Source organism: Xenopus laevis, chromosome 3S (genome assembly GCF_017654675.1).
Source record: "Xenopus laevis strain J_2021 chromosome 3S, Xenopus_laevis_v10.1, whole genome shotgun sequence".
Lineage (NCBI taxonomy): Eukaryota > Metazoa > Chordata > Amphibia > Anura > Pipidae > Xenopus > Xenopus laevis.
Window position 1 is genome coordinate 115,138,909 of NC_054376.1, and position 23,222 is coordinate 115,162,130.

The window sequence follows — 23,222 nt, forward strand, 5'->3', positions numbered from 1 at the left end:
AAATTTGACTAGTTAATTGTTAAAATTCGATTCCAGTTTTTTAAAAATTCTAATTTGATTTTTGAGATTTATCATACCCTGGCTCTTTAAGAACTCAGATTCTACTATTCGCGACCTAAAACCTGCAGAATTGGTGTTTTAGTCAATGGAAGACATCAATTTGGAGTTGTTTGCAGCCTTCCTGACATTCGAGTCTAAAATGCTGCTTGATAAATATACATCAGTATATTCCCTTTGTAAGCAAGGACTATTGTTGCAAAACAAAACCATTGTGGTTTAATCGTAATGTTGGTGTTGAGGTTGGTAATAAAAAATGTGCTTTTAAGGCTTTCAAGTTAGCCAGGACAGCTGAAATATTTATAAGGTACAAGAAGACCAATAAATTGTGCGAAAAAGCTATCAGACAAGCTAATATTGAAATGGAAATGGGTATTGCGGCAAGCAGTAAAAGGAATCCAAAATATATATATTTTTAATATATGTAAATAGTAAAAAAATTAAGCAGAAAGGGGTGGGACCCTTAACATCAGCAGGGGTCAGCTGGTTGAAGAGAACAGAAAAAAAGCAGAGACTCTGAACTGTTGCTTTTTGTCAGTCTACACAAATGAGGAACCAGTTAATGAAGGTTTCCTTCTTTTAAATCCTAGTAATACAACTAATGTTGCATGGTTCATGCATGAGGAAATTCAAAAGAGACTAGAACATGTTGATATAAACAAAGGTCCAGGACCAGATGGTATTCATTTCAGGTTGCTTAGAGAGCTTAGCTCTGTGATTGCCAAACTGCTTTACTCAATTTTTTAGGAATCATTGAGGGCTGGCATAGTGCAGAGACTGGCGAATTGCTAATGTGGTGATGCTATTCAAAAAGGAATCCCGTTTTTAGCCTCAAAATTATAGGCCAGTTAATCCAAAGGCACACCCACATGTTTGGTCACATAAACCAATTAATGGACAGAGTTCTCCCATTTGCATCCACACTTCTTCCTGTTACAGTTAGAGCTGCAGTATTTCTGCCAAGGTGATCTCTGAGGCAGCACAGAGACCATCAGAAACTGGTGGCTCAAGGGAAAATATTTAAAAGAGCAATATTTACTTAATTATATTTTCCAGTTTGGTAAGATTCTTTAATATGCCACTTAATATGATGTAAACTATCTGTCGCTTTCTTTTGAGAGTATAGTTTTCCTGTATACATTCTACAAGCAGAGGTGGTTTGAATACATCCCAGCAATATTTCTTTCTATGTTCTTTCAAAGGTAAAAAGAGAAGAGTGACAGTATTTAAAAAGAGAGAGAATCAAATGAAGTATGAAAACAACAGTCAATTGAACTTACTCTGCCTTGTGGGTCAACACTCACTAGAGTGGATGCAAATCCTGAATACTGTGCATACAAAGTACTTTCTATAATGCTAGAGTTGAAGTTCCTGTTGAAGTTTAATGGCTGCTTTGTTGTACCCTACTCATCCTTTGTTACCAAAACATAACAAATAGCAGGCTGACATCACTAACCTGATCAATCACTGTCTTAAGTAGAAATTATATTTCTACATGGCAAATAATTTACTAGTGGTTGTAATAGAGTAACAGAAAAGCAACAGACCCAACAGTCATGACATGCATGCTGCTCATTCTGTGCAATTTAATTATTAATTGAGGCTTGTTCAAAATAATAGCAGTGTGGAGTTCAATTAGTGAGGGCATTCATTCTGTGACAAAAACAGGTGCCAGTTACAGCCCTTATTTAAGGAAGGAAGGAGCAAATATTGTGCTGCTGGTTATTGTACATTTCTCTCTGAAAATCTGAGTAAAATGAGTCGTTCCAGACATTGTTCAGAAGAAAAGCGTACTTTGATAAAGTAGATAAGAAGACTCCTATGTGAAGCCAAGCTATCGGCAAGAAGCCCACGCAAGGTCCCACTGTTGAATAATAAAGATGTTTCCTGAATAGGTTACAATTTTCCTAAAAACACATTGACTGGCCTCAAGAGAAATGGTGCAACATTTTGTGGACTGATGAAAGCAAAATTATTCTTTTTGGGTCTAGGGGCCACAGACAGTTTGTCAGACAACCCCCAAACACTGAATTCAAGCCACAGTACACAACATGATTGACATTATGGAGTGGTCAGCCCACTCCCCAGATCTTAATCCAATAGAAAACTTGTGGGGTGACATCAAAAATGCTGTTTCAGAGGCAAAACCAAGAAATGCAGAAGAATTATGGAATGTAACAGGTGCCAGAAGTAGGTGGACTCCATGCAACACAGATGTGCAGCAGTTCTCAGAAACACTGATTATACAACTAAATATCAGTTCAGTGATTCAAAGGAAAGCAAAATCTTGATACAGTCATTCATTTTATACAGTGAATCATTGAGTTAGTAAAGAAGAATGCAGACACTGCTATTTTTTTGGAACAGCCTAATATTCCCTTTTCTTCACTTGTGTCTGTAAAGGAATAACAAATATTTGATACATGTTTCTTCCTGTTTTTATTTGGAATAGAATGTGCAGTGTCCATAATGCATTTGAGTGTATGAAAACAAAAGTTATTAGGATTTTGAGCTTTATTCACTTTTTTAAACACACTGCTATTATTCTGAACACAACGGTAGCTTCCTACTGTTTTATATATAGATTACAAGTTATTTGTTTAGCATTGGATAGTCGTTGTTATTGTGCTTTGTAATATATTTTTTTCTCCTAATTGTGGATTTTCTCCTAATTGCACTCTGGTTAGCCATGCTTTGATTACTCATTTGAACAAAAGAGCCGCAACTGAGACAACTAGCCAATAATAGGATTTGGTTGCTCCAACATACAAAGATTTGCAAGATGAAAGAAGATGCTCACATAAGAAATCACAGTTAACAGGGGAGTTAACCTTTAAATTAACCTTTAGAATGATGTAGACTGTTATATTCTCAGACAATTTTTAATTTAACCCTAGCAAGCAGGCAGTGGTGTAAATAACAGACTGGAATATGACTAAGAAAGAACCTGAATGGAATTATAAGTAATAAACATTATCAGTAATGTTAAAGTTGTAGCTTCACAAGACAAGGTTTTTTGACTGCCGGAATCAGCAAAAAAAGTTAAAAACTCTGAAGAACAAAATAATGAAGACCAACTGAAAAAAGGCTAAGAATAAATTATTCTAAAACACATTGAGTGGGTTATATATTAATGTCCGAATGCCCAAAACTCGGGAAAAAATTAGAGTTTTTTTACTATGAAATCCGAATTTGTAGTGAAAAAAAACACCTCACATTTTTCATGATTTATTGTACCCTGAGGATCGATCCTGATCTGCACTGGGTTTCATGCAAAAATCCGAAGATTTCGTGTTTTTTTGGCAAAAATCAGAAAAAAAAACCTAAACTAAAAACTAATTTGAATTTTCGGGTGATTTTCATGATTTTTTTTCTATTTTTTTCCCCCACTCAAATTTTTCAGGAAAATGTATTGATAAATAAGGGGACAAAACCTGTGCAGATTTGGTTTGAGTATATTTCAGAAAAAATTTGGATTTTGATAAATTATTAGTTACAGTTAACTAATAGATGAACTATCCCTTTAGCAAAATATTGCATGATCTGAGAAAAAAAGGTTTCCTTTCAGTTGTTTATAAACCAGTTCAGCTAATGAGTCAGTTTAATCCAAATCCTGAAAAAACACTGAAAAACTGAAAAATGTGTTAAGCGTTAAAATGCTGCACAAAGTTTATTTTTAACGACTTCAATAAGACGTTTGAGAAAACAGAAAGTTATTCTCACTAACATTACAAATAACAGATTTTTACCTATAGGTAAATGAAATATGGTTTATATGGATTTAAAAAATGTATGTATATGTACAGTATATAGAGAAAAATATGTACATACATGAAATATATTTTGAAATATATTTTAACATTTCTTATATTATATTCTGAATATGAGTAAATTGTGCTTAGCATCTTTTAATAGTGTGAAAGGATTAAGATGAAGGGTTAAAATGTGAAATGCTTTCTGTTTTTAGACAAAATAGAAGATGAGTTGGAGATGGCAACAGTTTGTTATCGACCAGAAGGACTTGAACAGCTTGAATCACAAACGAACTTTAACAAAAGTGAATTACAAGTTCTATACAGAGGATTCAAAAATGTAAGAATGCATATTATTTAAATATTACATATGAATTTTAATGTAACAAAGTCTTTCTCCCCATTCCACTTTTCTCTTCTCTTCTCTTGTCCCTTTCTCTCCCTATTTCATTTTCCTATACGTTCTCCATCTTTTCTCTGCTTTCCACTTCTTTCACATTTGGAATTGTTGTTAGCATACTGTTATATTTATTATCTTTTAATATTTGGTGATAAACATTTGTGACATTTGTTGGTTGCAGGGTAAACGATGAGGTGTTTGTTTTTATTTGTCACAAAACAAAAAAGCTGAACTCAAATTGAAGAGGGGTTTCCCTGAATTATTACAAGACCTGCCTAAATGTTTTTAGACCCATATGTAATAAAGTACCTACTGTGGAGTAATGGCAATCAACAACAACAAAAAAACTGATCAGTCCCTGAATCAACCTAGTGCTAGAAGCTTTTTCAATAGCCCTCTATTTTCTCACTTGCTTAAAGAGATACTGTCATGAGAAAAATTTTTTTTTTTCCAAAACGCATCAGTTAATAGTGCTGTTCCAGCAGAATTCTGCACTGAAATTCATTTCTCAAAAGAGCAAACAGATGTTTTTATATTTAATTTTGAAATCTGACATGCGGTTAGACATATTGTCAGTTTCCCAGCTGCCCTCAGTCATGTGACTTGTGCTCTGATAAACTTCAGTCACTCTTTACTGCTGTACTGCAAGTTGGAGTAATATCATCCCCCTTCCTTTCCCCCCTCAAGCAGCCTAACAAAAGAACAATGGGAAGGTAACCAGATAGCAGCTCCCTAACACAAGATGACAGCTCCCTGGTAGATCTAAGAACAGCACTCAATAGTAAAATCTAGGTCCCACTCCAACACATTCAGTTACATTGAGTAGGAGAAACAACAGCCTGCCAGAAAGTAGTTCCATCCTAAAGTGCTGGCTCTTTCTGAAAGCACATGACCAGGCAAATGACCTGAGATGCACCTACACACCAATATAACAACTTGAAAAAAATACACTTGCTGGTTCAGGAATTACATTTTATATTGTAGAGTGAATTATTTGCAGTGTAGACAGTATAATTTAAAAAAAAAAAAAAAGACATCATAAATATCATAACAGAATCCCTTTAAAAGCCACCCAACCCTTTCTTAAAGCTATCTACTGCATCTGCTGATACAACCACTTAACACAGAGAATTCCACAACTTCACTGCTCTCAGCTTTATCAAATATTGTATTTTTCTAACATGAATGAATACTGCTGCATCTGCTGAAAAGACCTACAGGTATATTAGTCATTAGAAAGTGGTTTGTATGGCACACATATTTTTTTACATAGTTCTATGCCCCTTGAAGTGCCTTTTTCCATTGAATAAAGGCTTAACTAGGTCAGAAAATGCTCCTACTCAGCCTCAGAACCATTGGTAAAAACCCCAACAATCTTCCTTAATAACTGCACTGATGGAAAGCCCTGTTATTTGGATTGGTTGTAATACAAAAGCATTTGAGCATTGAAATTGCACTGCACAAAGTTTTGGTCTTCAAAAAGAATGATCTGTTGGCACACAGGAGATCCTGGGAACAGTAGTTTATAGTGCAAGTATAGAACAGGTAAAACAAAGCAGGTATATAAGTACAGTAAGGGCCTCTAGTGGAAAGTGCAAGGGTGTGAAACACATATTTCCTGGATGGGAAAGGGGATTTAAGCAAGCTTTAATTTTTGATTATTTTGATCTAAAAATATCTGGTAAATGGTTACTCGCCTTGTTATAGTGAAATAATACAGCTAAAATTACTATATGTATACCATCAGATAATCAGTGTTTGGAATCTAAGTAAAGGGAAGTTGTGTTCTAAGTAACGATTAGTTTTGTTTAAAATTAATTTTGGTATATGACCTTATTTTATGGATATGAAAAGAAACTAATCTATTCTGAGAAGTAATTTCAGAATACCAATTTTGTGAAGCTAGACATTTTTAAACTGCAAAACTTTTATAGCAATTATTAAACACTAAGGATGTTAATTTTAATAAAGTGCCTTGAGTGTTTTGTGGACAAGCCCTAACCTAATTAGTAATTAATTATCCAAGGATTCCAAATTCATTGGGGAAAGCTGCTATCTAGAAACTTGTGAAAAGCGATAAGAAACAAATAGAGGTTGTTAGATTCTGATTTTGCAGGCTGCTTAGATTGAATACACTCTTCCCCCTGTAACAAATACTACAGGAGTGCTGCAGACTAGAGAATGATGCAGATAGTAGCAGTTACTCTGTAATAGGTAAAAACCTACTTGGAGGTAAGGGTGGTCAGTAGGGGGAAGCATCAATCAGGATACATCAGAACAGTTTGGGAGGTCAAGGGATGAGACGAAGCAGATGGTCAGGAAACAAGCCAATATTAAACACAGGATTCAACAACAACACCGTACAAAAGGGTTAGTAACCAAAGCAGAAATGCTCAACTCTGCAAGAACCTGTTTGCAAGGAGCAAAGGAAGGCTGGTCTTTTAAAGGAAAACTATACCCCCAAAATGAATACTTGAGCAACAGATAGTTTATATTAAATGAAGTGGCATATTAAAGAATCTTATCAAACTGGAATATATATTTAAGTAAATCTTACCCTTTTACATCTCTTGCCTTGAACCACCATTTCGTGATAGTCGGTGTGCTGCCTCAGAGATCACCTGTCCAGAAATACTGCAACTCTAACTATAACAGGAAGAAGTGTGGAAGCAAAAGACAGAACTCTCTCTTTTAATTGGCTCATGTGACCTTACATGTATGGTTTGTTTGTGCGCACTGTGAATCATAGGATCCCAGGGCCGGCCATTATTTTTTAAAATGGCAATTTTCTATTTATGATTACCCAAACGCACATACTACTAAAAAGTATATTATTATGAAAATGGTTTATTTACATGAAGGGTTTTACATATGAGGTGTTTTATACAATATCTTTTTATAGAGACCTACATTGTTTGAGGAGTATATTTTTCCTTTAAAAGGTTTCTCCTATTGTTGACTGGAAGAAAGGTGCGGGTAAAGTCAACCCCTACCACTGCTGGAACTACATCTGGCACCTTCACCTGAATGGCATGCCTTCAGTGGTCAAACACCGTGATATATATATGTATAGTAGCAAAGAGTTGTAGGTGATAGCTTTCATTGGCTGACTTAGTAGAATAAAAAAAACACTCTTTTGGGGCTACTCATGACCCTGCTTAAGGCATGTTATGTTATATCACACATATCATGCATATAGCAGGCCTATGTAGTCCTAAAAGCTCAAGTTTTTAATTTACTAAGTCAGCCAGTAACAGGTATCACCTACTCTATATTTTCTGGTGCAAAAGTAGTTCAAGTGACATCGCATAGTCATATCCTGACTGTAAGTTGACATTACCTGTAAGGAATGATGTGTGATCCACTGAAGTACCATGTGGCCAAGATAATTGTCAAGAACTGATTATTTTGATGCCGCCAATATTACTCAGCAACTAATTATGGTATGCTCCCATGTGACATGATTGCAGGGTTTTGACTGTAGAGGTAATGTGCAAATCTCTATACATTTTGAAAAATAAACTATAAGAGAATGGCTGCAACACATATTTTAAATACAGGCTCTGTCAGGGTTGCACTGGGCCAGCGGAACACCGGGTAAATTGCAGCTGGGACAGAGGGCCCAGACAGGAGGTTGTGGCTGGGGGCAGGGGGACCTGGAGAGGAGGTTGTGGCTGGAGTAGGGTGGCCCAGAGAGGAAGTTGCAGCTGGGGTGGGAGGCCCGGATGAGAGGTTGCGACTGGGGCAGAGGAGCCTTGTGGGGGTTGGAGGTCCCTGGGTTATTGGAGTCTCTACATTTACAAGAATAAATGTGTGGACCTCTTAATATTGGCGAATAACTTCTGGTGTTGTCATTGCAAGTGGCTAATCTGCTTGGGGTGCCCACCTATGCCAAAATCTTATGCCCCAGTCTCTCCTGCTATATTCACTCCAATCATAGTAGATCTCACTTATTTATGCACACTTCTCTACACCAACAACCTCTGCAGCCTCTACTCTAGTTTACGGGCCCTCTCTGTTCCATCCTCTTGATTCTTTTCCTCTGGCCACTGTTAACCACATATTTTCAGAGCCAAATTGGCCATGATATCCTAGCAATCAAATGGACTTTGCTTAAATTCAACAGGTCTACAGTATTACTGGTACATGTTTCACTGATAATTCAGCATGACCAGACAGCCATTTTTGTCTTTTTTTTGTGAGCAAGGACCAAAACATAATTTATGAAAAGTATATATTTAAAGTATATTGTTTTCTGAGGCTAACGTCATATGTAGGGGGTTTTCTTGACACATTAAAAGCATCTGCAGTTCTTCAAAGACTTCTGGTGTTAACTCACTGTTAAGGGGCAGTGATAACATGCAAACAATGCTGTAAATGTGATTTTTGGACAGAAATGTGGGTCTGGAATAAAAATTGTTATATTTGTGAATAACCTGGAGGACATATTTTGTAATGTATCTGTCACGGCCGGCACCCAATACCAGAACAGGTGCCAAGTACCCTGGTCTCGGCTCGGCTTCACCAGTAGTGTGACCACTGTTGGGCTTGGGGAGGAGCCCTCAGCTTACTTGGGTGCCACCTGGACTTAACGAGGGGTACAAGGCAAGATGTTCTGGCTGGCAAAGGGGCACGGCAGGTAGCAGAGTCTTTTGGGCCGAGGGTCACGGTACAAAACAGGAAACAGAATCGTAATCAGTACAGGCTGGGTTGGGGCACGCGGAAGTCAATCGTAAACAGGCAGGCCAAGGTTAAAACCGGGTAATCAATCAGACAGAAGGGTTCAGCAGAAGGATAGTCGGTATTCAGGCAAGGGTCAGGTATAGAAGTCAGGATAATCGTAAAGCCAGGCAGGGGTCAAATCCAGAATCAGAAATCAGAATCAGAATCGCAACAAAGCACCAGGAACAAGATCCTATCACGGGCAATTACAAGCAGCAACCCTGGGCTTTAAATACTATTTGAGTTTCGCGCCTTTGCGCGCTGACGTATGACGTCAGCACGCCTGCGCCTTTAAATCCCCAGGAGGCACGTCGTGCGCGCCCTAGAGAGAAGCCGGCGCCAGCGAAGACACGCTGGCGCGGCTAGAGAGGAGAGCGGTGTGGTGGGTGTCCCCGGCCATGGCGTGGCGGACGACCCCTCCGCACAGGTACTCTATCATGGACAGTATCATGTGTTTTGCAAATAAATGATGCTTATTTATAGGGAAGTCCTGTGAAACTTCATATTGTATTGCACATATTTTTTCTGGCATGCTTGGAAGATATGATTTTTTCAGAAATATTTACATGATATTTCTTAGCAGTATTAAAAATATCTACATTTCCAGTTGCTGGATATTTGTAGCTATACATATGCTGTTACATGCAGATTCAGACATATTTTAAAAGCCGATGTCTTAAAAAAAAAAAAAGATACATTTAAAATGTCACCCCATGATCTCCTCCAAAAATAAAAGAGCACAAAATGCTAAAATAATTGCTTGGCAGTCGGTACAAAATTGGCAGGCAGTCAAAAAAGGTTGAAGGCATTAAGAGAATTAAAACATCTCCAGGCAGAGAATGCCGCAATGCCGTTGTTGTAAAGAACCTTTTTTATTGCTTTAGATGAAAATTCCTTTTCTAAATGACTGGCGTGTTCTTTGTTCATGTATGTGTAAAAAAACCCTCATTATTTTTCTATATTGCCCTCAGACTTAACTGTAAAGAGTCATCATGCCTCCTCGCAAGACCCATGTCTTCGAATTATACAAAGCCAGTCACACTTTTACAGTCTTTCTTTGTAACATAATTGTTCATTCTACCAGTTTAGTTGCACCTCTCTGCACATCTTGAGCTTGAGCTAGGAGTTTCATTACCCAGTAGAAATAAGGTCAGTGCCCCAAAGAGGAAAAATCTATAACAAGGCAAAAAAATTAACTTGTATCCTTTGAGTCAGTGCCTAATTGTATACAGGTGTTGAAGAACTTTAAGAACCGGAGACCATTTGAACATGGATGCTGGACTCACAAAGAGTCAGAACTCTGAACAAAGAAACTGCAGAGTTTTTATAAACTCGGGAACCTATGTCATAAGAACTGATGGACGTAAAAGGGCATTACCATTGTGAAAGCATAGAGATATCTCTTCACAGCACAGAAAAAAAACAAAGAACTGCTCAAATAAACAATGGGATGTTCTTCCTCAAGGTCAAGGTGATATGGCCAAGCTAGCTTGAGAACAGAATTCATCCAAGTCAGAGGGGCTCCCGGGGGAATTTGCAAACACATAATTTTATTTTCTCTCACAGGTATGGGACTTTTTATTCGAATAAGGGATCTTTCTATAATTTGGATCTCCATACCTTAAGACAGTGATCCCCAACCATTAGCTCGTGAGCAACATGTTGCTCTCCAACCCCTTGAATATTGCTCTCGGTGGCCTAAATGCAGGTTATAATTTTTAAATTCCAGGCTTGGAGGTAAGTTTTGGTTGCATAAAAACCATGTGCACTGCCCAACAGACCCACCTGTAGGCTGCCATTCAGCATAGGGGCTACTAATAGCCAATCACAGCCCTTATTTGGCACCACCCAGGAACATTTTCATGCTTGTGTTGCTCCCCAACACTTTTTACATCTGAATGTTGCTCACGGGTGAAAAAGGTTGGGCACCGCTGCCTTAAGACAACTAAAAAAATAACAAACATTAATTAAATCCAGTAGGATTGTTTTGCTTCCAATAAGGATGTATTATATCTTAGTTGGGATCAAATACAAGGTACCATTTTATTACTACAGAGAAAATTTAAATCATTTATAAAAATGTAAATTATTTGATTATAATGATGACTTTAGCATTTAGCTTTAATAAACCACCTGCCCCAATCCTCTCTGGTGTGTGTTGTCTACTGCAGAACATAGAAAGGTAAAAATAAATACTATATTAAGACAAACATCTGTCTTGTTGCATTTTAGGGATGCACCAAATCCACTATTTTGGGTTTGGGCCGAACCCCTGAATCCTTTGTAGGGATGTAGCGAACCGCCGAGTATGTGTTCGCGAACGCCGTTCGCGAACACCGGCAAAAAATGCGAACAGTTCGCGAACTGTTCGCGAACTTCGAACATCCGAAAATCGTTCGATTCGAACGATCGTAGGATTTTTAATCGTTCGATCGAACGATTTTCGTTCGAATCGAACGAAAATCGTTCGATTTTAGCGATCGAATGGTCGAATGGTCGAACGATTTTGACGCGAACGCCTATTGGCGAACGTCGCGCGACGTTCGCGAACTTGCGGCGGACGCGAACAGCCGATGTTCGCGCGAACAAGTTCGCCGCAGAACAGTTCGCTACATCCCTAATCCTTTGCGACAGATTCAACCGAACACCAAACGGAATCCGAATTCTAATTTGCATATGTAAATTAGGGATGGGAAGGGGAAAACATTTTTTACTTCCTTGTTTTGTGACAAAAAGTCACACAATTTCACTTCCTGTCCCTAATTTGCATATTCCTGCTAGAAAAGGTCGAATCCCGAACCAAATCCTGGACTTGGTGCATCCCTATTGCATTGCTGTGTTCTTCCGGCCAGTGGTGGCAGTGCAGGAGCGTAAGGGGCGAATCTGGCCCGGCGGTGCCTACCGTTTTTTTCCCCGTGTCCCGCCGGCCCAGTCCAACCCTGAATAGTATATATGTATATGTTTCAACTTACATAGAAATTCAACTTAAGAACAAACATACAGACCCTATCTCCTACATAACCAGGGACTGCCTGTACCAAAAAAGATAAGAGAGTAGTGATGAGTGAATCACATTGAAGTCAATTGGGGTCAAAAAAAAATGTTTTACGCGCAACTATTTTTTCTCACTCCAAATGCATTGAAGTCATTGGATGTTTTTCTTGTGGCGCAGAAGGAGAAGTGCGGAATTTTTCCACGAATCCATGCCTGGTGAAAAAATTCACTCATCACTAGAAGAGAGAACTGATTAGAATACATGATGAACTGTCATTAATCTAAAAATGTACTGTATGTATACATATCCCCAAGCTCATTACCGATGCAGTGACCCCCATCTCTTGGCATAGCCTATAACGGTGCAGTGAATCCCAGCAGCAACCCATACAAGTACAGTAACCAGCACTTCATGCTTGTGCAATAATTCCAGTCTTGTTCGCATAATGTTACTTTTTCAGTCAATAATGTAACACTAGGGGGCAGAATTATCAAGGGTCGAATTTCGAAGTGATAAATACTTTGAAATTCAACCCTCGAATTGAAATGCTTCGAATATCGAAGTTTTTTTCACCGAATTAGGCCATCGAACGATCAAAGTTTTAATTTGGTGAAGTATTGAAGTCAAAGTCGATTATCGAATGGTCGAATATTCAAACGATTTTACTTTGAATCAAATTCGAAGTCAAAGTCGTAGTAGCCTATTCGATGGTCAAAGTATCCAAAAAATTACTTTGAAATTCAAAACTTTTTTAACTTCGAAAATTCACTCGAACCTAAGTAAATCTGCCCCTTAAATTACTCAGAATCATTAAAGGGATCCTGTCATCAGTTAATAGTGCAGAATTCTGCACTGAAATCCATCTTTCTCAAAAGAGCAAACAGATTTTTTTATATTCAATTTTGAAATTTGACATGGGGCTAGACATTTTGTCAATTTCCCAGCTGCCCCTGGTCATGTGACTTGTGCCTGCACTTTAGGAGAGAAATGCTTTCTGACAGGCTGCTGTTTTTCCTTCTCAATGTAACTGAATGTGTCTCAGTGGGACATGGGTTTTTACTATTGAGTGCTGTTCTTAGATCTACCAGGGAGCTGTTATCTTGTGTTAGGGAGCTGTTATCTGGTTACCTTCCTATTGTTCTTTTGTTTGGCTGCTGGGGGGGAAAAGGGAGGGGATGATATCACTCCAACTTGCAGTACAGCAGTAAAGAGTGATTGAAGTTTATCAGAGCACAAGTCACATGACTTGGGGCAGCAGGGAAATTGACAATATGTATAGCCCCATGTCAGATTTCAAAATTGAATATAACAAAATCTGTTTGCTCTTTTGAGAAATGGATTTCAGCGCAGAATTCTTCTGGCGCAGCACTATTAACCGATTCAATGTTTTTTCCCATGACAGTATCCCTTTAAATTGTTTTATGGTGGATATCAACACAGTAGTGACATGTGCTCCAAAGCTCTGGTATACACAAAACTACACACACACAAAGTAACACAGACACTGTGGTGTACACACAGGAAAAGCGAGTCACACAGATCATACAAGGTAGATGAGGCTGAAAAAACAGATCGAGGGCATTCACAAAAACAGACATAAAAAATGTTTTGGTGTAAAAGTGGTGTTAAAAGTGGTGTAAATACAATCTCCATATTCACAATTAAAAATCCGCCATAATACGAACTCAACCATCACTTGGTAAAAGAATATGTTATTAAAACTCCAAAAGAAGAAAAACAACATTTTTAACATATACTAAAGCCCAGTGTAACTCTCCCCCCAGTGTCAGCTCTGCATTATTTCCTCCAATCACCATTCACCCCACTTTTAGGTGCAGAATGGGTAATTTATTAGTACAGTATATTCATGGGGATTAGCCGCCTATTGTCAGGGTACAAGCCCTGCTTTCTGTATAACCAGAGCTGAATAACAATAACTTTACCTACCTCCCGACATTTGAAAAATGGAAGGAGGGACAAAAAGATTTTGTATGTATGTATCTCAGCAAAAGAATTGACCACGCCCATTTTATGATCACACCCCCTAATTACCATGTCTGTTTTACAAAATTTGGCAGGTTATGAAACTTTTGAACACATTTCTGGTAGTTTTAGAACCATGTTTTATGTGTTTTAACAGTTTTGCTAATGAATAGTGATGGGCGAATAAATTCGCAGGCAAAAATGCGCCGGCATCAAAAACGAGATGCCGGCGCCGTTTCGCTAATTTTTCGGCGAAGCGAAACAGCGCAAATTCGCCCATCACTACTAATGAACCTGAAATTGCTTCTAGTCTCAGTTCTCCCAAGAGACTTGCTTATCTTAGTTATAATTGTATCTTTGCTTATCTTAAATTGTTACAAATGTATCTAAGTGCAGCTGCTTAGTGTTCTGGGCTCTCTGCCAAAAATCTCTTATTTTAAGGGGTTGTTCACCTCTGAATTAACTTTTAGTGTGACGTAGAGAATGATATTCTGAGATAATTTGCAGTTGGTTTTCATTTTTTATTATTTGTGGTTTATTATTTGTCCGTTGGCACTCCCGTCTCCGGCGGCGTCATCTCCAAGACGGCGGGGCCCATGTTTCACGTGGACCGTCGGCGGCGTCTTGACACCAGCGTGATAATGTCATGTGCCCGTTGCGAACTTTGAGAATAAAAGTACTTCCAGGTCACGAGTTCGATGCAGATTATAGGAACTCCTGTCTTGTGCTCCTGGGTTCCCTAAATTCCTATTCTACGTTTTCCTGGATTCCTGACCTCTGCCTTGACCCTGATTCTGATTCTTGCTGCCTGCCTTTTGAACCTTTGCCTGAATTCGACAACGATTTCTTCTGATCCCTTATTGATACCGCAAAGCTTCCTCCTTGGTCTAGACTTCTCCCGCTGGGAGCCGATAGGCCCCCTGACACTCTCATGTTTGCAATTTCAGCAATCTGGTTGCTAGAATCATCATTACCCTAGCAACCATGCACTGATTTGAATAATGGTCTGGAATATGAATAGGAGAGGGTCTGAAGTGAAAGAAGAATAATAAAAAATAGCAATAACAATACATTTGTAGCCTTGCAGAACATGCGTTTTTTGAAAAAAACTGGAAAGCTGGAGAGTCAGAAGAAAATTATTTAAAAAACTATAAAAAAATAATAATAATGAAGACCAATTGAAAAGTTGCTTAGAATTGCCCATTTTATAACATACTAACTTAAAGGTGAACCACCCCTTTAAGTTTCAGAAACTTTGTATTTTTTTTTCTGGCGTCAGTGCAGTAGATCAAAGAGAAACTCTGGACTTTTTAATACAAATCGGTGACTGCAGGCTGAGCTGTCAAAATCAGGACTGTCCCGCAGAAAATCGGACACTTGGGTGGTATGGGTTGATAAAATGACATTTATAACACTATGGGGCACATTTACTATTCGTCGCATATCGAGGGTTAATTAACCGTCGAAGTCCTTACCGCATTTCCTTCGTTCGAACGATCGAAAGGAAAAATCGTTCGTTTCGAAGGATTTTAATCCATCGATCGAATGATTTTTCTTCGATCAAAAAAAGCTAGGAAAGCCTATGGGGACCTTCCCCATAGGCTAACATTGGTGCTCGATAGGTTTTAGGTGGCAAAGTATGAAGTCTACGTTTTTTTTAAAGAGACAGTACTTCGACTATCGAATGGTCGAATAGTGTAACGATTTTTAGTTTGAATTGTTCGATTTGAAGTCGTAGTCGTAGTCGAAGGTCGAAGTAGCCAATTCGATGGTCGAAGTAGCCAAAAAAATACTTCGAAATTCTAAGTATTTTTTATTCTATTCCTTCACTCGAGCTAAGTAAATGTGCCCCTATCTATCTGTCGGTCTGTTTATCTAACTGATTGAGGCATGAAGCATATTCATACAGCTTCTAAAAATATTAATCCTGGCCAAAGGTGTGTAAAGAATACAGTATATTCTCCATTGCTGTTTATCACTGTAGTTTCTGTGTATTCACAATGTACTGTTGCCATCTAGTGGTGAATGGAAGAAATATACTTTATCATTGTATACTTTTTTTATACTTTTTTTTGTTGGCAAAATATTTTCTTGCACGTAATATATGTTTAGTTAATGAAGGTGCAATGTTTCTTTAACTAGTGATTGTAACTGTTTAGCTGCACTTGCTATTCTGGTATGATTGTGTGTTTAAACTCAGCATTTATGTAGAGTTTACACGGACTGGCATGAAAAAATTAACTTTAACTATTTGCGTTGCAAATCTATGTGTACGGGGTCTGTTATCCAGAAACCCATCATCCAGAAATATCTGCTTAAAGGGGAACTATTGCAAAAATTTAAATTTATTATAAGCTTCACACTGAAATGAGAAACTTTCTAATTAAAATCAATTACAAATACTAAACTGTTTTTGAAATAATCAAGTTTATCTTCACTATTCCACTCTCAGCATCTGTTTCTCTTTATTCAGGAGTTGGGTGTCGGTTATTCAATGACAGTTAGATCCCATATAACTTTTGCCTAGAACATGTATTAGAAATCAGAAATCCTGTCTCTCTACATGCAGAATTTCTGCAAAAGGCAGTTATTTGGTGAGGTTTTGTTTGTACTGGAATCAGTTATTTGAGTGAGCTCTAATTCATCTGCTAGGAAAGGAAGCCCCCCCTATAAGATATATTGGATCTAACTGTCAATAAATATCTGACACCCAACTGCTGCATGAAGAGAGAATGAAGAGAAACAGATGCTGGGAGACAAGAGTGCAGATTCTTGGAAATGGATATATATATATATATATATATATATATATATATATATATATATATATATATATATATATATATATATATATATATATATATAATTGTTTGAATATAGGAATGCACACTGGGATTTGATTAAAATCTTCTTTATTTATTCCAACATTAAAAGAAACAGGTCTGTTGGATTTGGTTCGGGATTCTGCCTTTTTCAGCAGGATTCGGATTCAGACGAACAGAATCCTAATTTGCATATGCAAATTAGGGGCAGGGAGGGAAATCATGTCACCTTTTGTCACAAAACAAGGAAGTAAAAAGTGTAAGGGTTTTATATGGTTTTCAGGTGTTTGCTAATATTTTTTTTAGCAATAATCCAGTTAACCTGAACACTATGGGGGGAATTCACAAAAGTGTCGGTAAAAAAAGTAACCCAGAAGTGGCGGTCAACAAATTTGTAAAATGTCGTATGAACGGCAAATTCACAAAGGCAGATGTTACCATCTCTGAATCTCTCGTAAGTCTGACAATTTTCTAAAATGTCGTATATCTTTTCATCGTACAAACGACATTTACCAAGACTTTTTAAACGACAATTTGTCTGACATTTTCATTTTGGAGAGCCTAAAGTGTCTGAAAAATTGTCGGTAAAAAAAATGAGTTTACGAGTAATTCATAAAAATGGCGGGAAAAGTGGCGCCGAAAAAACCACGCCCACTTTTAACGACACTAATTCAAAAGTGTCGCACATGTCGGAAAATTGGCGGAGAAATGCTCTGTGAATTTGTCGGCTGTTGCTACGACACTTTCTACGACATTTTAAAGACATTTTTTCGTTCCCGACACTTTTGTGAATTCCCCCCTATGTATTAGGGCCGGAACTAGCACCTACCTAGGGCGCAACAATGGGAAGGGGGGTGCTGGGCAGGTTCCTATTAAAGGGTTTTCTGCCTACCCCCTAGTTGGTGTTTGCTCTGCCCTCTGCCACTCTTCCCTCCCCTTTACCACTCTCTCCCCTCCCTCCTGTCTGTTGCTCTCCCCTCCTACCCGTCTGTCTCTCCCCTCCCTCCACTGTTATAACGCATGCGTGTCCGGATTGGGCGGGGGGTTGCGTCGGACACCCGATGGGCTGCAGTTTTCTTTGCAAATGACTCTTTGCTAATTATTGGTGTGACCATTGTTTCTTTTAAAAATATTTGTACTTATCACTTTCCACTTTCAATCCTTGATGATGGAAGCCTATGGTCTACACTAAAGCATAGCACAGCAAAAAACTGCTACCCAAAAAGTAGGGTCAATTTTCTAGAGAGTCAACTGAAAAATGTTTGTGTATATTCCAGGGACAGAACCTGGCCACATCTAAATTGTTCAACCTTAGTTAAAAAAAATAAAATGTATCTCTTGTATTATAATGTTAATATTGTTCACATGATACAGTATATTAAATAAATTGCAAACCCTCAAACCAAATTCATGAACAGTTGCTTAGAGTTCTTTACTAAACACTATTGCAATATACGCAATATACATCAATTTGTTTTTCTAGTTTCTAGTGTGAACTTTAAACAACAGCGTCACCTGCTGGTCATTTTAGTTAGAGTCCCTCAGCTTGGAAAGTGAGCAGAGAGTAGTCTTTAGTAGTGATGGGCGAATTTGCGAAAACCGCTGCAAAAATTCGCGCCAGTGTCCAAAAGCCAGACGCCGGCGTAAAAACCGAGACACTGGTGCCGTTTCTCTAATTTTTTGCAGTTTCACAAATTTCACGGGAAATTCGCAAATTTTTCGGCGAATCGTAACGCCCCAAATTCACCCATCCTTAGTGTTTAGACATTCGATGGGTCAGTTCTAAGCAGAGCAACAACACAAGATGTTTCTTTTCTCAGGAAATTCATTTTCAGCAGACTGTAGTCAATAGCTCGAAATGCCTGGCAGGTCATATGTTAAAACTAGAACGAAATATAATTACATTTAATTGCAAACATGCTTAGAAGAGGGCGCTGAGCAATTTTATATTAATAAATGTTGATGCTTTACGTTTCTTTTAACAGACCCATATACAGTAACATATACAGTACCTACATTTTATGTTTTCAGGGGACCTGGAAAAAAATGGTGTAAAAATCAGTGTAAATGCAATATCAGGGAAATGTATTAAGCATTATATATTGGTGGGACCACATTAAAACAGTGTGGGAGAACTTAAAATCTGGGGATGTAAAATTGAGAGTTCATTGTACTACAATGTTTAATCCCTACAATAAAAACATTAAATTACATTTTATCCAGCTATTCTACACTCTGAGTACATTTTATCTCTTTTCTATTGTTTACGTCAAGGAATGTCCAAGTGGAGTTGTTAATGAAGATACCTTTAAACAGATATACTCACAGTTCTTCCCTCATGGGGGTAAGTATAACTACTTTATAGAGAGATATGAATTTATTGACTGAAATCACCAAAAAAAAAACACACATTCATAAATTTCATTTCTTCACTTATATGACTGATTTCAGCTTCCAGATAATACCCAAATTCACGTATGTCCCCATCATTTAAAGAGCATGTAAAGGCAAAACAATAAAATCCCATTTTTACTTTCTTTATTGAAAAAGAAACCTATCTCCAATATACTTTAATTAAAAAATGTGCACCGTTTTTATAAGAAACCTGACTGTATGCAGTGAAATCCTCCCTTCATTTACTGCTGTGGATAGGAATTGTCAGATGGTCCCTAACTGCTGAGCAGGGAAACAATCATACTTATGAACAGCAGGGGGAGCCCCCACCTTACTTATCAGCCATGCAGAACTCAAGCAGCTTTGTTTATGATGATCCCTAAGCAGCCCAGAACGCACTGAGCATGTGCACAGTCTTAGTCTTGCAAAGATGTTTAACAAAGTTACAAGATGGTGACCCCCTGTGGCCAACTTTGAAAGCTTAACTTATTTGTTTGATTAGGCTTGTGGTGCAGTAAGTTCATGTTTATATTTAGTATACAAAATACAGCATTTCTATCCTTATTCTATTTTACACTTTACATGCCCTTTAAGGGGTTGTTCACCTTTAAAGGAGAAGGAAAGTCATCCTGCACTTGTGGGTGCCAAATGTTAGACACCCCTAAGTGATTGTATTGACTTACCTGAAACCCCGGGCCGGTGCTCCTATCAGCAGAAAACTGCACGGGCCCAGGATTCTTCCAGTGAGCACCACGGAGCTATCCTTTTCCGGCTTCTTCTTTCTGCAAATTTACCAGGGCAAACCTTAGAATTAGTGGCAGTCTGGACCTGGTGATAGTTCCAGGAACCCGTAGCAGCTTTTGTTTATAGCACAACTGATTTCTGCCATAAGAATTAGATGATAATGTCATCATTGATGCCACACACTGGGGATGCTGTTTGCATAAAATTTCAATGCATGCTTAGCGACTTGTAAGGAGTAGGATTAGTTATGTTGTATAAGAACTGTTGATTTTATTTGGTCACCAGGTAATGTTCTTGGGTAAGGGAAATCCCCAGGGAGAAGTTATAGGGGAGAGATTGGGGCGTCACTCTATCTTTGGCTGAAGGAAATAACAAGTGAATGACACCAGAGAGCCTGAGGCTCCTCACCTCAGAAAGGGACCAAGCAGAGTAGTTAGATAGTTGCAGGTGGGAATTGTGGAGCTCCTTATAGGCTGCGAGAGTTAGTTGTAGGATAGTGATAAAAGCAGTTTAGGTTCAACTGAGAAGGAAGAGTCCAGTGTCTCCTCAGTACCTTGTCTTGATAGGGACCCAGTGAAAGAGGCACAAGGTTCAGTAGTACCTAGTGTGCGTCATACACAAAACTGACCCCTGTGCCTAAAGTCTGTAAGAAAGTACAGTGTCCTTTACTTGTAAATAGGTTTATACGTATGGGCCATTTGAAGGTTCCTGCTCAATTCTTCATATATAAATTATGTTTTAACTATTACAAATATATACTGTGTGTTCTCTGTGTTGTAATTGCTGTGAAAAAGTATGCTGCTGCCAGATCTGTATATTTTTGGAAAGTACACATTGTTTTGAGTCCAAAATGAGTCAGCACTGTATTAATGAAAGGAGCTACAGGTGACTGTGCAGCTATTTGCAAAAAGCCAAGCGCAGTATGCAAAGTGCCAATTGTGGCTTTTTTTTCTTTTTTTGTCCACTGTGTGGGCCATTGTAAATGAAGCCTAATACATTGAGGATTTTAATTACCGGTTTACCTTATTTCCCTACAGATGCCAGTATGTATGCACACTATCTCTTCAATGCATTTGATGCTGCACAGTCAGGATCCGTAAAATTTGAGGTACCTTTGTAAAACTAAAATACTTATTTGTGACTGTTTTTCGAATTTTTGAACCTTAAAATTTTGTTTTTCACCTTCACTTTTTACATTGTTTCTTTCTAAAGCAGCTCTGGGGGGTGTCCCTGATTCTGTAAGGTGTTATAAATACATTAAAATACATTTGATTTCATATGAAACATGTTCTCCCCTTTTTATCTTAAATGCTCCACCCCCCCACTAAAAAGCACCTGGCAAGGCTGTGGTTTGGGTTAAGCCTTGTAAGGGTCAGGGCATACAGGCAGATTCGGAGAGATTAGTCACCCGGCAACAAATCTCCTCTTCTTTGGGGCGACTGATCTCCCCGAACTGCCTCCCCTGCCTACTCGGAGCGACTAGTTTTCGCCCAAAGATGCCTCACAAGGAAACTTCGGGCAACTTCGGAAAACTAATCAATCCGATGATTACATTTTAGCTTGCGGGAAAGCAGGGGAGGCAGTTTGGGGAGATTAGTTGACCCGAAGAGGAGATTTCTCGCCGGGGACTAATCTCTCCAAATCTGCCTGTGTGTTCTGACCCTTAAGGGGAGGAGTGCTGACTGGACCCCTAGGAAGGCACTGGAGGCTGATGGTGAGAGTGGGAACGGACACTGGAGGGACCGGAAAATGTACTTAGTAAATCTGGATATTATCCAACCTGTGGAATTATTCTGGATATTGTGAACCGTGAATATGTGCCCTATTGGAAGTAAAGAGTGTGCTTCTCTGTGTGAATTGTGTCAAGAAGTAAACGAACGTTTTTTGTTTCTTACAACTCTTTGTGTCTTCTAGTCTGGGTAATGGTAATTAATGGGAAGTACTGCCTACACATATATACGTAGAGATACTTTGTGGGTAAGAAGGCTACAGTGTATTTTATATGTTTTATTTTTCATAACTGTAGCATCTCCACGTTGGCTTGGTTAATATATTAATAAACTGCACTTTTTTATGGTGTGTTTTTTTTTTGGGGTGTCATTTGGATAATGTATGGAGCTGTTGCGGTTTTGGTTTTCTCTGAAACCCCACCCTGTTATCAGTGGTGTAACTACCATACAGCTGCCGCCACAACCAGCGGGGTCCTGGGGGAACGGGACAGGATCTTCTCTATGGTCTTCTCTATGGTCAGTTAGTTACAGCAGCTTCTGCAAATGCACCACAGCCGGGAAGGTTGTAGTTGTTATGCCAGTTTTAATTTTATTGTGTAGTTATAATTAAGTTTAGTATCATTGACTCTTTATGTCTTTTAAAGTGCCTATTTGGTGGTACAAGAGACTTGCAAAGGCCTCTCCTGGGAATCTGATGTGGTCCACAAGCATCCAGCTATGATTTAGAAAAAGAAGGATATTTATATAGTTTTAGGTTGACCTGTGAATTCAGTATGATTGCTATCAGTGAGATAATAATGTTCACTTTTATTTAATCAATAACAATGTGGTTTACTGCGTGATTCTTCTTCTTGTTACAATTTGGGGTACCAACCAAATTTCCTGACTTTTAGAGCTTTAAGCAAAAGTTCTTTCTTGATTTTCTCCCTCTGCTTATCTCTTTCTTTCCTTCACTCTCTCTTTCTCTCTATATATATTACTGTATATAGTACCGTACATGTCATATAGGGGAAGACTGAAGGATTTAGGAAGTTCATTGAAGATGTTGCTTTTTTTTTTTAACAGGATTTTGTTGCTGCATTGTCAGTATTGTTAAGAGGAACCATTCATGAAAAACTGAGATGGGCATTTAACCTCTATGACATAAACAAAGATGGAAATATAAACAAAGAGGTAATCATCTATTTTACTGAAATGTACTGGATTGGAAATATATTTTAGTATGATGTAGAGAGTGAAATTCTGAGACAATTTGCAATTGGTTTTAATTTTTTATTAAGTGTTATATATATATATATATATATATATATATATATATATATATATATATATATATATACTTGTCAAGGAGATCCGCACATTAGTTTCTCTTTTTAGTGTATATTTATTGATGGATCACTTGCACAGAATCCTTGATAAAGATCCCAATGTGGATCAAAACGTTGGAACGCACATTGGAATAAATATACACTAAAAAGTGAAACCGGTGTGCGGATCTCCTTTACAAGAATGTACGTATTTTAGGTCCAGCAATACAGCACCCAGCAGATATGATTTGGATCTGAGAGCGGATACACACCTGAACTGTGTATATATATATATATATATATATATATATTTATA

The 23,222-nt window shown here is 38.1% G+C and overlaps 1 protein-coding gene across 4 annotated transcripts in view; it reads left to right on the forward strand.

Annotated features, from left to right (window-relative positions):
- The window catches only part of kcnip2.S (Kv channel interacting protein 2 S homeolog), a 110,075-nt gene that overhangs the window by 80,037 nt on the left and 6,816 nt on the right, over positions 1-23,222 (forward strand). For all 4 annotated transcript variants that reach the window (XM_041588755.1, XM_041588754.1, XM_041588756.1 and 1 more), the window contains 4 exons: positions 4,025-4,149; positions 19,006-19,075; positions 20,907-20,977; positions 22,665-22,772. In XM_041588755.1, the coding sequence (XP_041444689.1) occupies positions 4,025-4,149; positions 19,006-19,075; positions 20,907-20,977; positions 22,665-22,772 (374 nt within the window). The remainder of the gene's footprint in view (positions 1-4,024; positions 4,150-19,005; positions 19,076-20,906; positions 20,978-22,664; positions 22,773-23,222) is intronic.